General features: G+C 35.4%; 1 protein-coding gene and 1 long non-coding RNA gene across 2 annotated transcripts in view; one reads left to right on the top strand and one right to left on the bottom strand.

Moving 5' to 3' along the window:
• Positions 1–2331: 2331 nt before the first annotated feature.
• On the top strand, positions 2332–11866 carry LOC309502699 (galactose-specific lectin nattectin-like). The gene is made up of 7 exons (XM_082175170.1): positions 2332–2413; positions 2500–2573; positions 2967–3002; positions 4007–4086; positions 6051–6185; positions 11470–11581; positions 11694–11866. The coding sequence occupies exons 2-7, from the start codon at positions 2516–2518 to the stop codon at positions 11768–11770; spliced, it is 498 nt and encodes a 165-aa protein (XP_082031296.1). The 5' UTR covers positions 2332–2413; positions 2500–2515; the 3' UTR covers positions 11771–11866.
• Positions 2481–15349, bottom strand: part of LOC309503355 — a 76499-nt gene continuing 63630 nt past the window's right edge. Inside the window, exon 2 of the long non-coding RNA XR_014207620.1 lies at positions 2481–3064. This is a non-coding gene — a long non-coding RNA (uncharacterized lncRNA). The remainder of the gene's footprint in view (positions 3065–15349) is intronic.

The raw sequence follows: 15349 nt of genomic DNA, 5'->3' as shown, positions 1-15349 counted from the left end.
GTTAGAATTTGACCTTTTTTTACAGCAAGGGTTAACAGTGTGGTTATTCATTGTTAATATATTTTCACTAACAGTGTTTTGTAACACTTTCACAAAAACCACAAACTCGCATAAAAAGCCAAGAGTCAAACTGCACAACTAAATGAACACTGATCACCATAATGGTGATCAAACATTTACATTAAAACATCAAGATCCTAAACCTCTGTTAATTCTCAAAAATAATTGTAGACAAATGACAGAGATAAAGTCAGTCTGGTTTGTAATAAGAGATATTTAATGTATTTTCAGTTGATTTAATCTAAAGCTGTGGTTGAAGTCAGTTGTAGTTCTTGTGTTTCTCTTTTCTTCAGTGATTCTGCTCATTAACATCAGGTGTCTTCAATAATCAAACAATCATCACACAATTAATCACTTAAGTATCGAATTAACTCTAACACTGAGTCTGTGTTTCTTCAACACCCTGCTGATGGTTTCCATATAAACACAGTGTTAAATTTCACTGACAGTAGAAATGATGCACCCTCTCATAAACTACCCAGTTGGGTTATAATAACCAACTGCTGGTTTGCCAAACTGGATTAAACTGGATTGGAAATTTTGTCTTTTGTCCTAAGAGAAAACTTGTTGAGTTGAGTTAAGGTTTCTGCAAATCATGCTTAATAAGCTGGCTGTCCTTCCTCTGTCGTTTATGCTGTTGTCTTCTTCTAGCACTCTTGTTCTTCTTCACTGTAGTCTTCATCTATCTCATCTCTTTCAACATGTTCTCTTCACACCCATGTTATCCTCTTGATAATCTCTGTGGTTGATTACAAAACATTAAGTTCAAGAACTTATCTTTCAAAACTTTTGCTCATCTCATCCTGCTCTACAAAAAAGAGGAAGTCAAATACATTTGTTTCTACATTAACTCCATTTTAAGTAATGCAGGATCTTTCCAAGTCGCATTCAAGCATCTTTATATGGCATTAACTTAAAAGCAAGCAAATAATATTTATTTGAAACAGGTAAATAGCAATATTAATATCCAAAACACATTCATCAGTTGAAAAATCATTCTGAAAGTGATTGCAACAATATCGCTTCTCTATGCCTATTTTCATTGTGGTGTGAACTCTACTATCTTTAATATTTAGAACGATCTTAAGAACTATATTTTAATCGTTATCTTAATAGTTATCGTCCTTGGTGTGAACGGGCCTAAAACTGTTATTTCTCACAATATGACATCTATAAAACATCAGTAACACAAAAACAAACATTAATGACACTCATCTTCATCAACCAGTACAGATAAATAACAACAGCAGCAAAATATGTATTGAGATTCATATTAGAAGCAGACATATCATAGAAGAAGACATGCTGATGTTTGTATGTGTATCTAAAGTTTTCCTTACAATGTATTTAAAAATGTAATTCAGAATGTTTGATATCTGTCAAGAAAGCATTGCTGGTGAAAATCTAATAATAACAAGCGATCACTTTTGATCACATTAGTCAATTTTTCTTTATGATGATGAGTGATGTATCACCTGACCATCTTTGTTAGTTAAGAGTAGCCACTAAGCAAAATTATGTTCAAAATAAATATTTTCAATGTCTTTGTCACAAAAGCGTACAGCCAACATACCTTGTTCATCATCACGTCTATATCAGACGTGCAGAACACGTAAAAAAAAAGACGTCATAAAAACGTGTATTCTGGCTCCTCAGTGGACGTCTCTTCAATGTACGCTTTTCGTGTCAAAGACGTAGAAAAGATGTCTTTTGAACATCATTTTGCTTAGGGTAGTTACTAGAATGTTAATAGTGCATTCTCATTTGTTGCAGTGTAGTTATTAATTAATGAAGGAACAGTATTCAAAAGTGTTACCATTCACAGTATATTCCAGTAGGCTAATTTCTCGAAAACAACAAATATTACCCAGAATTCATTGTTTTCTAGGGTATCTAGGGAGAATGGTATGTTACGGTCAGAATTTGGCTGTTTTTTTTTACAGCAAGGTTTTACAGTGTGCATATTTGCTGATGACCGCAACAATCCTCCATTCATTCCAGATGAACAAAGATCATCTTATGAAGAGTGTGAGAAATGTATAAACCATGTACATAAAACATGCACACTAATGCAATTACAAAATTACACTACTGAATAAATTAATATTATCTATTTATTTATTCTGTATCCATACCAAGAACACATATAAAAGACACATAAAACAATAATGGTATTATAACAGAAGTGGCTGAAGTACAAACTATACAAAAACATTGTTTGTACAGGAAGTGAGAACATGAGCATGTGATGGATGATGCTGATAAACACACTCCCCTCCAGTATATAAAAAGATAAACCAGTGCTCCGCTCCACAACGCAATATCCAGACGTTGATATTGATCTACTGAACTGGTTTGTGTCACAAAAATACAAAACTATATAAAACAATACTAAATGTACAAAACTATACAAAACAATACTAAACATTTCTGTTTCAGTATTCTTTGAAGAACAATGGCGCTCTGGACTGTCTTCCTGTCTCTCTGTCTTCTCATAGCTTTGAGAGCTTCAGGTAAGAGCATTATTCAAAGTTTCACATCATTACTGTTATTTTAACATGAATTGTAGCACACCTGGGACTCTGTAATGACTAATCAGAAGAATGATCTAATACAGTATGTGCACTAAAGTAAATCTGAGTTTGTTTCTTAATTATTATGATAACATTTAGACAATAAAACAACAACAATTACATCAGCTAAAGTTATTGATTCATATTAATGTATTGTATATTGTATATATTTTTATTGTTGAAAATAAAAAAACAACAACAAATACGCATGTTAAATCTGTAGTATATTTATTATTAGTAGTAGTAGTAGTAGAAGAAGAATAGCAGTACCACTACTACTGCTGCTGCTATTAGCAGTTCTGTTTTAAAATGTAGTATTTCTTTCTTTTTAAGTGGAAGCAAAACCTGTTAGAAGTAACAAATGTGGCGGTAAGGCTTCTCTTGTCTTCTACTTCTCTTGTCAGTGTGTATACAGTCCAAAAGTCCAAAACCTTTGCATTTCTATATCTTAGTGTGTGTGATACCTGATGATCATGTTCTCCAGCATGCTTTAAAAATGTTCTAAAGAGCATCTTGGAAGCAAGAAAATTTGACTGAAAAACAGGTTTGCATGATTAATGTAAACAAAACAAAAACTAAAAAAGACTTATTTGATTAGTGCAAAATCTTAAATGTCTTTTCACATCATGATGTTTCCTTGTTCATATATATATATATTTTTTATCTTTTGTTTAAGGTACACTATGTAGCTTTTTTGTTTAAGTAATAAGTCAATCATCAATCCTTCTTACAAAACATGATTCACTGATTCACTAAGGTAAGCCTGTTATAAGTGTTTATATTTTAGACCTGTCGGAATGGTTTTCATGGGGAATTGCGTACATACATCACTCACCCGTGCGTGTCTCGTCATATACGTAAATAGAGAAAAGTTGCTCCGTCTACTTTGCCATGTGTCTGGTGTGTGAGTGGCAGGGGTTAGCTTTCACATGAGCAAGAAAGGAAGAGATGGAGCAGCAAACACCCGTTTTAAACAAACACCGAACAGAGGAGAAAAGAGAACGCGACAGAACTCGTAATAAAACAAGAATCAACATCAGCTTTAGGAGATGGAGAGAACTGAGGGATTTGAAATGTTGTAAAAGCGAAGTGGAGATGATGGTGTTTTTATTACTCAAAGTGTTTTATTGAACAGATAGACTGTCTAACAGAGTTCACTGTAAAGCATCTATTGTGAAGCATCATCTTCATCTGCACTGTCACGCAAAGCCGAAGCACGACCACAACAATGTCGCATGCCTTTTTGTGTTCTAACCGGTAAAGGGACAAAAGTTACATACTGTACCTTAAAATTATTGATTTAATTACATGAAAGGTCATTCATGGTAAAAAAGAAATAAAAAATAATAACACACAAAACTTCCCTTTTACAGTCTGTCCGGCAAAATGGTCTGCCTATGGATGCAGATGCTTCAGGTTTTTCAACAACGCTCACACGTGGATTGATGCCGAGGTATGATACATTCATCTTCTAATATGACATAAAAATAATAAACGAATATTCTTGGTTAAATACAACTTAAGCTCTGTAAACATCTGTGACAACTGTCAATTATCGCAGGAAAATTATTTCAACTTATATGTTAACATTAAATAAATTACAATGGCGCTCTAGGAAAATACAGACACAACACATTCCATGTTATCATGAGACATATGTATATATACTGTATGTATATATATATATATGTATATATATATAAATATATATATACAGTGGGGAGAACAAGTATTTGATACACTGCCGATTTTGCAGGTTTTCCCACTTACAAAGCATGCAGAAGTCTGTAATTTTTATCATAGGTACTCTTCAACTGTGAGTGACGGAATCTAAAACAAAAATCCAGAAAATCACATTGTATGATTTTTAAGTAATTAACTTGCATTTTATTGCATGACATAAGTATTTGATACATCAGAAAAGCAGAACTTAATACTTGGTATAGAAACCTTTGTTTGCAGTTACAGAGATGATACGTTTCCTGTAGTTCGTGATCAGGTTTGCACACACTGCAGCAGGGATTTTGGCCCACTCCTCCATACAGAACTTCTCCAGATCCTTCAGGTTTCGGGGCTGTCGCTGGGCAATACAGACTTTCAGCTCCCTCCAAATATGTTCTATTGGGTTCAGGTCTGGAGACTGGCTAGGCCACTCCGGGACCTTGAGATGCTTCTTACGGAGCCACTCCTTAGTTGCCCTGGCTGTGTGTTTCGGGTCGTTGTCATGCTGGAAGACCCAGCCACGACCCATCTTCAATGCTCTTACTGAGGGAAGGAGGTTGTTGGCCAAGATCTCGTGATACATGGCCCCATCCATCCTCCCCTCAATACAGTGCAGTTGTCCTGTCCCCTTTGCAGAAAAGCATCCCCAAAGAATGACGTTTCCACCTCCATGCTTCACAGTTGGGATGGTGTTCTTTGGGTTGTACTCATCCTTCTTCTTCCTCCAAACACGGCGAGTGGAGTTTAGACCAAAAAGCTCTATTTCTGTCTCATCAGACCACATGACCTTCTCCCATTCCTCCTCTGGATTATCCAGATGGTCATTGGCAAACTTCAGACTGGCCTGGACATGCGCTGGCTTGAGCAGGGGGACCCTGCGTGCGCTGCAGGATTTTAATCCATGACGGCGTAGTGTGTTACTAATGGTTTTCTTTGAGACTGTGGTCCCAGCTCTTTTCAGGTCATTGACCAGGTCCTGCCGTGTAGTTCTGGGCTGATCCCTCACCTTCCTCATGATCATTGATGCCCCACGAGGTGAGATCTTGTATGGTGCCCCAGACCGAGGGAGATTGATCGTCATCTTGAACTTCTTCTATTTTCTAATAATTGCGCCAACAGTTGTTGCCTTCTCACCAAGCTGCTTGCCTATTGTCCTGTAGCCCATCCCAGCCTTGTGCAGGTCTACAATTTTATCCCTGATGTCCTTACACAGCTCTCTGGTCTTGGCCATTGTGGAGAGGTTGGAGTCTGTTTGATTGAGTGTGTGGACAGATCTTTTATACAGGTAACAAGTTCAAACAGGTGCAGTTAATACAGGTAATGAGTGGAGAACAGGAGGGCTTCTTAAAGAAAAACTAACAGGTCTGTGATAGCCGGAATTCTTACTGGTTGGTAGGTGATCAAATACTTATGTCACGCAATAAAATGCAAATTAATTATTTAAAAATTGTAAGTAGGATAACCTGCAAAATCGGCAGTGTATCAAATACTTGTTCTTCCCACTGTATATACTATATATTATATACATACAGTATAAGCAGAACTTTTTCTACAAAAGTAGTCCCACCTCAAAAGGCAGATTTTAGACTTCATGGGTAAAATAATACATTTGAAAGCATGTCACAGATTTAAATACATAAATAAATAAAAAACAATTATAAATAGTGGTGTTTGTTCATGTCTCCGCCTCTACAGAAAATCTGTTTTCACCATGATGGGAACCTTGCTTCTGTGCACAGCCTTGGGGAGCACACTTTCATACAGCGCCTGGTTAAAATCAAAACTAACACCGAAACTCGTGCTTGGATCGGAGGCCATGATGCTGTTCATGTATGCAATTATTATTTTTTATCATGCTTTTTGTGCTACTGGGCATTAACAGTTACATTAAAACAAATTTGACATTACATTTTTTTCAAAATGCATGAAGGTTGATGTTTTTATAATAATTGTTTTTTTTGGTCCTCCGAATATAGTTTAGGGCAGTGGTTCTCAAACTTTTTACACCAAGTACCACCTTAGAAAATATTTGGCTCTCCAAGTACCACCATAATGACCAATATGAATACAGTAGCGTAGTCGGCCTAACTATTCAGCTACAGTTATGCACAGCTCAAAAATGAGGCAGCTTAATTTCTAATAAGAATATTTATTATTGTCAGCCACTTTAAACATTGTAAAAACACAGTTTGAACATTAACACTGCACTGTGCTGCTTACATACAGGTAAATAAAAAACTTAAATAATGATTCAATTCAAATGTATTGCACCTAAAAGTGAAATAAAAACTGTAGCCTACTGTACTTAAAATATTAAGGCTGTGTATTGGTATTTAACCTTTTTAAATGTACATTTAAAATATTCGACACCCTGTGAGTTTTTCAAGGCGATCATTATTTAGAACTGATCACTGTATTGTTTCCATGGTGATGCGTCATTGCTTGTCACGTGACACACCACAGCCACTGATGATCTGCTTTTATTAAAACATTTTATTCAAAATTTTCACAAATTTGTTAGCTATCACTGCAACGTTTTATGTGATGGGAATAGATCTAAATACTTAAAAAACTTCTCACGATTTGTTAATCTCGATAGCTGTAATAGTAAAAACGTATAATAGTAAATGTTTTCGAGAGAGTTTCACATGTAATGCTAAATATTTCATATGCAAGCATGTCAGCCAATCACAGCAGTGGGCGTTTACACTGAAGTCTCACAGCAGCCAATCACAGCAGTGGGCGTTTACACTGAAGTCTCACAGCAGCCAATCACAGCAGAGGGTGTTTACACTGAAGTCTCACACAGACACGCCCCTTCAAACAGAGCGTTCAGAGGCTAAAATCAGGCTAGGAAAAATGCCTTTTATTTATAAATTATAACAACTTTTGATAAAAAAAAAACAAAAAAACATACTAACATTATAAGGGCACCCCAGGAAACATTCTAAAATAATAAAATAATCCATGCAATGGGACCTTTAAAGAGTTTCTGTTGAGTTTTGTGGGTCACCATTGTGCTGAAGAGTAGAGCCTGTGCTTCAGTTCTGGATGAGCAAAAAAATACTGATATTATTTATGTTGCATGTTGCTTTACTTAACAGGCAGTGATTGTGTACTTGTTAATGCATTGATGTGTGCTGTTGTTAACTAACACTTATCTGCAAAAGGATTGAATTAAATTGATGTTTTGTGAACTCACTTAAATTAATTATTTTTTTTAGAAAAATATTATTTTTTTAGTGGACTCAAATGAAATAAGATCACAGTATAAATATGAAATGGCAATTGATCAATTTAAGATAGAATCAGTTAAATCAGTTTACAACATCATGACGTCTTGACGTCAAATAAATGTTGAATTGACATCAAATACCAACAAACAAAGCATGTCAATCAAAATAACATAAAAATAACATCAGCAGAGGTCAAAATCTTGACATCAAATTGACATCGACACTTTGACGTCAATATGACTTTCATTTTTGACCAGGGCCGGCGCGTGCACTTCTGCCGCTCTAGGCGAAAAACATTTGTGCCGTCCCTAGGGCTGGTCCGAATACCATTTTTTGAGCTTCGAAGCTGCCGTAGTAATGAACATCGAATATTCAAAGCTTCGAGAGGGTGCTGAACATATTCTTCTCTCTAATAAAGGCAGGAATCTCTATGTGTCTATATGTCCGTTTGCATTTTGATTATTTCGAGAACCGTTCATCCAATCGACTTCACAAGGGAGTGCAGTGTAGCATTTGGTGGTGCAATATAGATGGACACGCGAGACACGACACGTTCAGAATTAATAAACTTTTAGTAAACTACAGAACACTGCGAGCGGGAAGCGGCGCACCTCAAGCGGGCAGGGCTTATATACTTGACGCACGCTGCACTAGCAATATAAAACGCACACACACGTCTGTTAAATTAAGCAATACTTTAAGGTAGTCTATATTTTTCTGACTAAGGGACCGTTCGGTATTTATGGAAGGGGCCACCGGAGGAAAATAGGGGAGGGTCTATATAAAATAGGGGAGGGATTACTAAAACAAAATATGTTTTAGTAATTCTTCTATAAATTACACTGTGCAAACCAAAAGATATATACCCACCGGATGAATAAAGATCGGCCTCCACAGAACATAAAATATTATTTTTATTTTTATTTTATTTTTCGTGTTCGCATTTATGTGAAAAACAACAACAAAAAAAACAATGTTACGGGCGTGACAGTTCTCCATTACGGACATGACTGCTCTGAAAGCGACTTTAAAAATTTCACAGAGACCTCAAACAGAAAGCACAAAGCCTTTCTTTAAAGTGAATTTCGTTTTTTTATTAATTGTATCTTAATTTTAATCAATGTTTCATCTGGATTTAATAAATAAGAAGTAAATATAGTAGAAAATAGATAATCACGGAGGCGCGGGCGAGTGAACTGGACTCTTGTCTCATAAATGAACCGAAACTCAGCGTAAGGTATGCTACTTGCCTCACAGACCTGAGAAATATATAGAAAGCTTGAAATGTCTACTTTTAAACAGAACAATTAAAAAAACAGACTGCTTTCTGCTTATGAAATGTGCATTTCTCTCTGGCGCGTTCTGAGAAGATCGCGACGCATCGTCAACTTCATCTTTGCAGTCGACACAGAAAACACCTAATATAAACACAATATAAATATAGCAAGGAAACATTTTAATTGTTTATTAATAAACAAATTTGACATATTAATAATCATTACTTTTGCTGGTTCTTTGTGACAGCTTTTAGATGCTTTATTGGCAGCGCCACCCACATGTTCACCATCAGCACCGAAAACATGATTTTTTTCAAATCTAAAATCAAAAATCGTGATACGAACCGAATCGTAGGTTTGGTCTATCGTTACAGCCCTAGTAAGATGAGAAAGCAAGAGTTTATGGTTTGAAAAAAACAAAACAAAAAAAACAATGGCTATCTGAACATCTTTGCCAAGCGCAAACCAGTACAGAAGTAGGCTAATCAATAAATTATCGGGGAGGGTCATGCCTTTTTTCACAAACATTTTGGAGGGTCATAGAAAAATGTATTGCTGGCGAAGGGAGGGTCATGTCTTTTTTGACAACAGATCTCAAAACTCCTCCGGTGGCCCCTTAAATAAAAAACGAACAGTCCCTAACAAATTACTGACACAGTAAAGGGTAGATTTAAATTAAGAAAAACAAAATTTCAATAAAGAAAAACAAAATTTAAATAAAGAAAAAAACTAAATGTAAAATTTAAATAAAGAAAAAACTAAATTTAAATAAAGAAAAAAATATTTAAATAAAGAAAAAACGAAATTTAAAATTTAAATAAAGAAAAAACGAAATTTAAATAAAGTAAAACGAAATTTAAATAAAGTAAAACTAAATTTAAATAAAGAAAAACGAAATTTACATAAAGAAAAACGAAATTAAGTTAAATTAAAATCGAGATTAATTTAGATTGATAATAATGGGTAAAAAGGCTAATAGCCTATATTTTGTTTCTATTGTTATATTTTCCACAATGTCAAAGCAACGCAGCTTAACCCAAAACACAAGCTCAGGCATGCACTTCTGTCCATACAAACTCCGCTGTTCTGCGCTCTAGCCAGAGAACACTCCCGTTGCAGGAACACTTTAGGCCAAGAGGAAGCAAATATATACATATACATATACTATATGCGTAGGTGGATGTGATCGGGGATTTTGGCTGTGTAACATTTAAAGCCGAAATGACTCAAATAAAGATTCGTTCATTTTTATGAACGAGATGGAACAAGAGAGTCAGTAAAATTATCCGAACTTCCCATCACTCAGTCATGAGTCATGACTCGTGAGAGCAGGGGGCGGGGCGGGGCGGGGCGGCGCAGCGGCAGCTCAGCAAATCATATAGCCTATTTTGTGAATTGTTCATTCCCGATTGGTACACATTTTGCTGCCCTTACAAAAGTGCCGCTCTAGGCAATTGCCTAGTTCGCCTATATGGACGCGCCGGCCCTGTTTTTGACCTATTTCGTGACGTAATTTTGACATCAATGTTTGATGTCACATTGATGTTAAATTGACATCAAATGCCCACTGGGTATGGCATGAAATATTTGATATCCTGATTGTCAAATATATGCAAGTGGAAGTGTTATGTTGTTTAAACAGCTTTATAACGATCGCGTTAGTTGAGCTATATTCGCCGTCATGTTAGTTTGTGCCACTGTTCAGAGAATCGGATCTGTTGGATTTACAGCATGTGAATTCATCCACTTCTCCTGAAATACATGAAAGTAAGTGGCCGGTGAACTGGGAGAAGAATAGAGTTAACTTTAAAGTTACTAACACAATGTGTTACTTACACAATCTGATATGAATAAAATGCGTCGTCTAATTATAATGGAAATTATTATTATTTCCGCTTCTGTAGACATCAGTGTGTATTTTACAAATTCTAAATGTATTGTTTTTTTTAGTACTTGTGTGAATTTAAATGTCTGAAACCTAAAATAAACATTATGTGGTTAAAAACACTGAATAATTGTGATATTTGACAGCGCCTGAGTGGCGCGCGTCCGTCTCTGGCTCAGCGCCAGCCAACTGCGAAAGCACATTTGAATTTAGCAGTTGATCACGTGATGCACTGACCGTTCTACACCGGTGTAATCGTATCGTACGCTCCAGGGACCAGCCAAGACTGATCACACAATACTAGACCGTAAAAGATCACACCGGTTTGATCTTACGTGCGAAATTCAGTGATTCCTCTGCGTACCACTAGACGGAACCTGCGTACCACACTTTGAGAACACTTTTAGGGCATTGGCAACCATGAGATGGGCACCGCTCACCATGATCATGACATACTTGAGTGTTTGTATTGTGAAACTTGATGTGAAATAGATGGCTGATATGATAATTGAGTAATTTAGCCCTGCCTTAAATATTTTTCACATGTTCTTTGCTGATATCCTTTCTGTGAAATAATTTCTATTCATTTCTGTTTAGATTTCTGACATTTTTAAAGTGGAGATGCGTTTAGGGGTCATGAGGAATCATCTTTTAGATGAATAAAGATTAAATTAAGCTTTGTTAAGCTGTGGACATAAACACAACTCTGTTCACAGGAGGGAGAATGGCTCTGGAGTGATGGATCCCAAATGAACTATAAAGTATGGTCGTCTAGAGAGCCCAGTAACAAAAACGGAAAAGAGCACTGCCTTGAGATGAACTATGGCAGTAAGTTACTGTTGTTAATGCTCATTAACTATCTAAATAAACTAAATAAACTTTTTTTTTTTTCAGAATGCACAAATGATAAAAACAAATATTTTGTTCTATCTTGCAACAGATGGAAACTGGAATGATGACAGATGTTATGAAAAGAAGCCATTTGTGTGTGCGTACCGGCTCTGCACGCCAGCATAAGAAAAATCAATGTAGAAGAAACAAGCTACTTTGACTCATTTACTTTCCTTTAGAAATGTTCAGTGGAGGTAATAAATGTGTTTTAAAGAAGGTTAATTGTGTTTGTTAGATTGTGTTTTGTGAATGATAAGTTAATGACTCAGTGACACCTGTTAAACACCATAATTTGGGTATCACTCCAGTCTCTCTCTTTTCACACGAACACATGTAGAATAAGTAATTTGGCATCCTAAAATGGCTACCAACAGTAAAAACAAAAAAAACAAAAAAAAACACATGGAGATTGCTAGAATAAATCCCACAAATAAATAAATAAATAAACAAGTAAAATTTTAATTTGAAAACGTTAGTCACACTCACCAAATATATTAAAGCCACTCTTATTTTGTGTCTCACTACACAGTAAATTCCACAGTGTTAAATCAACACTGCTCAGAGCAAATATGGTCCCACTCTACAGAGTGTTAAAGTAACACTAAAGCGGTGTTAAAGTTAATGAGATAATTAAGTGATTAATTTAGTGATGATTGAGCATTATTGAAGACACCTGATGTTAACAAGCAGAATCACTGAAGGAGAAAATCATAAATTGTAAGTTACCATTATGGTGATGGGTGTTTGCTTTAGTTGGGCTCTTGACCCTTATATGTTTACTTTAAATTTTACTGTTGTTTGTCTGCTGTTATTGATGTATAACAGTCAAATGAACAAAGTAAAAGTGTGATCTGATAGTGTTGGTTATGTTTTGACATAATCATGCTGTGATCTGAAAAATGAAACTTATTGAGATAGTTTGGTTTATCTTGTTACCAGCAGCTTTGTGATTTTAACAGCATATGATTATCAATACTTTACTTATAATCCAAAATATGTCATAAACATTGTTCTGATCAAAACACTTTCAAATTAATTTATTTAGAAACACAGACATCAATAATCAGCCTGTAAATCTCAACAATGGTGACAATAATAAAGCATGTTGCAGTGGCTGCCACCAATCACAACTCATTAATGGCTCCCATCATGCATTGCGGTATGAATAAATTATGATCTGAATTGTCTATTTAATTTACTTTCCCTAATTGAATATTCTGCTCGTCACCATTGTTGAGATGCATAGACTGAATCTTGACGTCTGTGTGTGCCTAAAGGAAATATTTTTTTGTTTTAAACAACTTTTAAGAAATCCTTTATATTATATAAAAAATTCTGGATATTTATGCAGATTCAGTTATTTTGTAACCAACAACATAAATCAAAGTCAGAAATAAGGATCATAATGAGTTCAGTGATCAAGTTCAAATGATGAATTTCATAATATAACCAACACCATCAGATCACTTTTTTTTTTCTTTGTTCATCTGGCAGTTATAACTCAGATACAACAGCCAAACTAACTCTAAAGTAACATATAAGGGTCAAGAGCCCAACTAAAGCAAACACCCATCACCATAACGGTGGCTTACAATTTGTGCTTTTCTCCTTCAGTGATTCTGCTTGTTAACTGCAGGTGTCTTCAATAATGTTCAATCATCACTAAATTAATCACTTAATTATCTCATTAACTTTAACACCGCTTTAGTGTTACTTTAACACTCTGTAGAGTGGGACCATATTTGCTCTGAGCAGTGTTGATTTAACACTGTGGAATTTACTGTGTACCAGGTTATTATCCTGTACCTTCAATATATGTCAAGTATTTACTCCACTTTCTCCTAAACCAAGTAGTCAATGTGTTATGCAGCAACTTTCCCCAATTCTGTAACCCATGAAGGACGGTGACCATGGCAAATCCACAGACTAACTAAAGCTTGGTAAATACAGTATTTGAAAAAGCAGAGGCATGAAGTGATTGGCGGCCAATAAAACACCCGTTAATCTTTAAGGTTTTATACATTTAAAATGTATTTATTTATATGTATTGTTTTATTAATTTTATAGTTTTTATGGGATTCCAAATAAAATATACCTATTATTTTTCATAATAATGCCCTCCACACAGCAAAATCCCCAGTGTTAAATTAACACTGCTCAGTGTTTATATAATCCACTCTCAGAGTGTTATAAGTAACACTGAAGTAGGGCTGGGCGATATGGGCAAAACATTTTTCCACAATAATTGTTTTATATCAGTCGATATCGATAATTATCACGATAAATGTCAAATCTTTATTTATTTCAAGTTTAAAGGCAGATTTTTGCTCCTAAGTGAAAGTTGTAGAAACCAGAGCGTTTAATTGTGGTTTTAAAATACCCTTTCACAAATATGAGGTAGAACATTCAAACATTTGTCATTTTTCCTTAACAAAATAAATATCTTAATAGAAAAATGAATTTCTTAGTTTCTGCATGTGCTAATGGGGGATATTGTTTCAAGTCATGAAACAGGCTTGTGTTGCCTGACTTTGATGGCACGTATCTTCAGCACAGTTTGCAGTGCAGGCTGCAATATTAATATTACATGTTTTGTCTTGAAACGTATATTTGACAGTGAGTTGACAGCTTAGCTTGAGTTAGGAGGCAGATTTACTATGTTAAATTTATTATTTATTATGTTCATTAACAAAAACAGTAACATCAGTTAAAAAAAATTTAACAACCTAATTTTTATTTGGTAAAATATAATATTCTGACTGTTTGAGTTTTATGAAAATTAACCCTTAACCATCATCCACAGGGTTCCCACAGGTCCCTGAAATCCTTGAAAGTTTGTGAATCTGAAAAAAAAAAAATTCAAGGCCCTGGAAAGTTTTTGAAAATAAACATGCATAGATACAGGTCCTTGAAAGTGCTTGAATTTATTTTTTGCAAGAAGTTTTGTGGAAAAAAATCCATATTATTCCCTCCAGTCCGCTAATGTTATTTCGCCAACACTTCGTGGCCTATATACTAGCTTGCTTGATTTACGTTAGTTACGCGCATTTACTCATTACGTTAAGTGTTTCCCGCGTGAGGTAGGCCTACTTAGTGTTGTACATTGCCATGACATTCACGCGCACACAAAACTATTACGATGGTACCTCAACGTTTCACAGACACCTTGAAACATTGCTGAAACCGCTGAAACGTGATGCCTGGAAAATGCAAGTTTCAAGATATTTGGCTCACCAAAGAAGATTACAAAGAATGGCTTGCCAGGGTTGCCACCCGTCCTGTAAAATACGGAATCGTTTTTTAATTTAAGGTACATTTAAATTTAAAGGTAGGCTTTATTCAATACGAGACGCGATTTGTCCCGTATTTTACATAGGCCCACACATAGTTGAATAAACAAATATGGATTTTGCAGTGTGGATAATAGTAATTATAATGATATAAATTTCACAAGAAGTAGTAGAGAAGTTTTGTGATGTCACTTTGCATTTGCAGGTGATTGCATGTTAGCGTATTTGTTTCCATACCGACGGAGTCTAGAGAACATGCGCTATAAGCGGGCGTAATGCACGGTTTTTTAAAACCATGTCGAGCTCACCTCTTCTCCAGATATGAAAAAAGGTATCAATGGGTCTGTCCAGTAACTAATGATGAACGTAAGGCAAACTGCAGAGTTTCATTTGCTCACGCTGTGCGGTGGACTTC

This window comes from Leuciscus leuciscus, assembly GCF_965113295.1.
Source record: "Leuciscus leuciscus genome assembly, chromosome: 1".
Taxonomy (NCBI): Eukaryota; Metazoa; Chordata; class Actinopteri; order Cypriniformes; family Leuciscidae; genus Leuciscus; species Leuciscus leuciscus.
The sequence above is the reverse complement of the archived record's forward strand: the minus strand, read 5'-3'. Positions and strand labels throughout refer to the sequence as shown.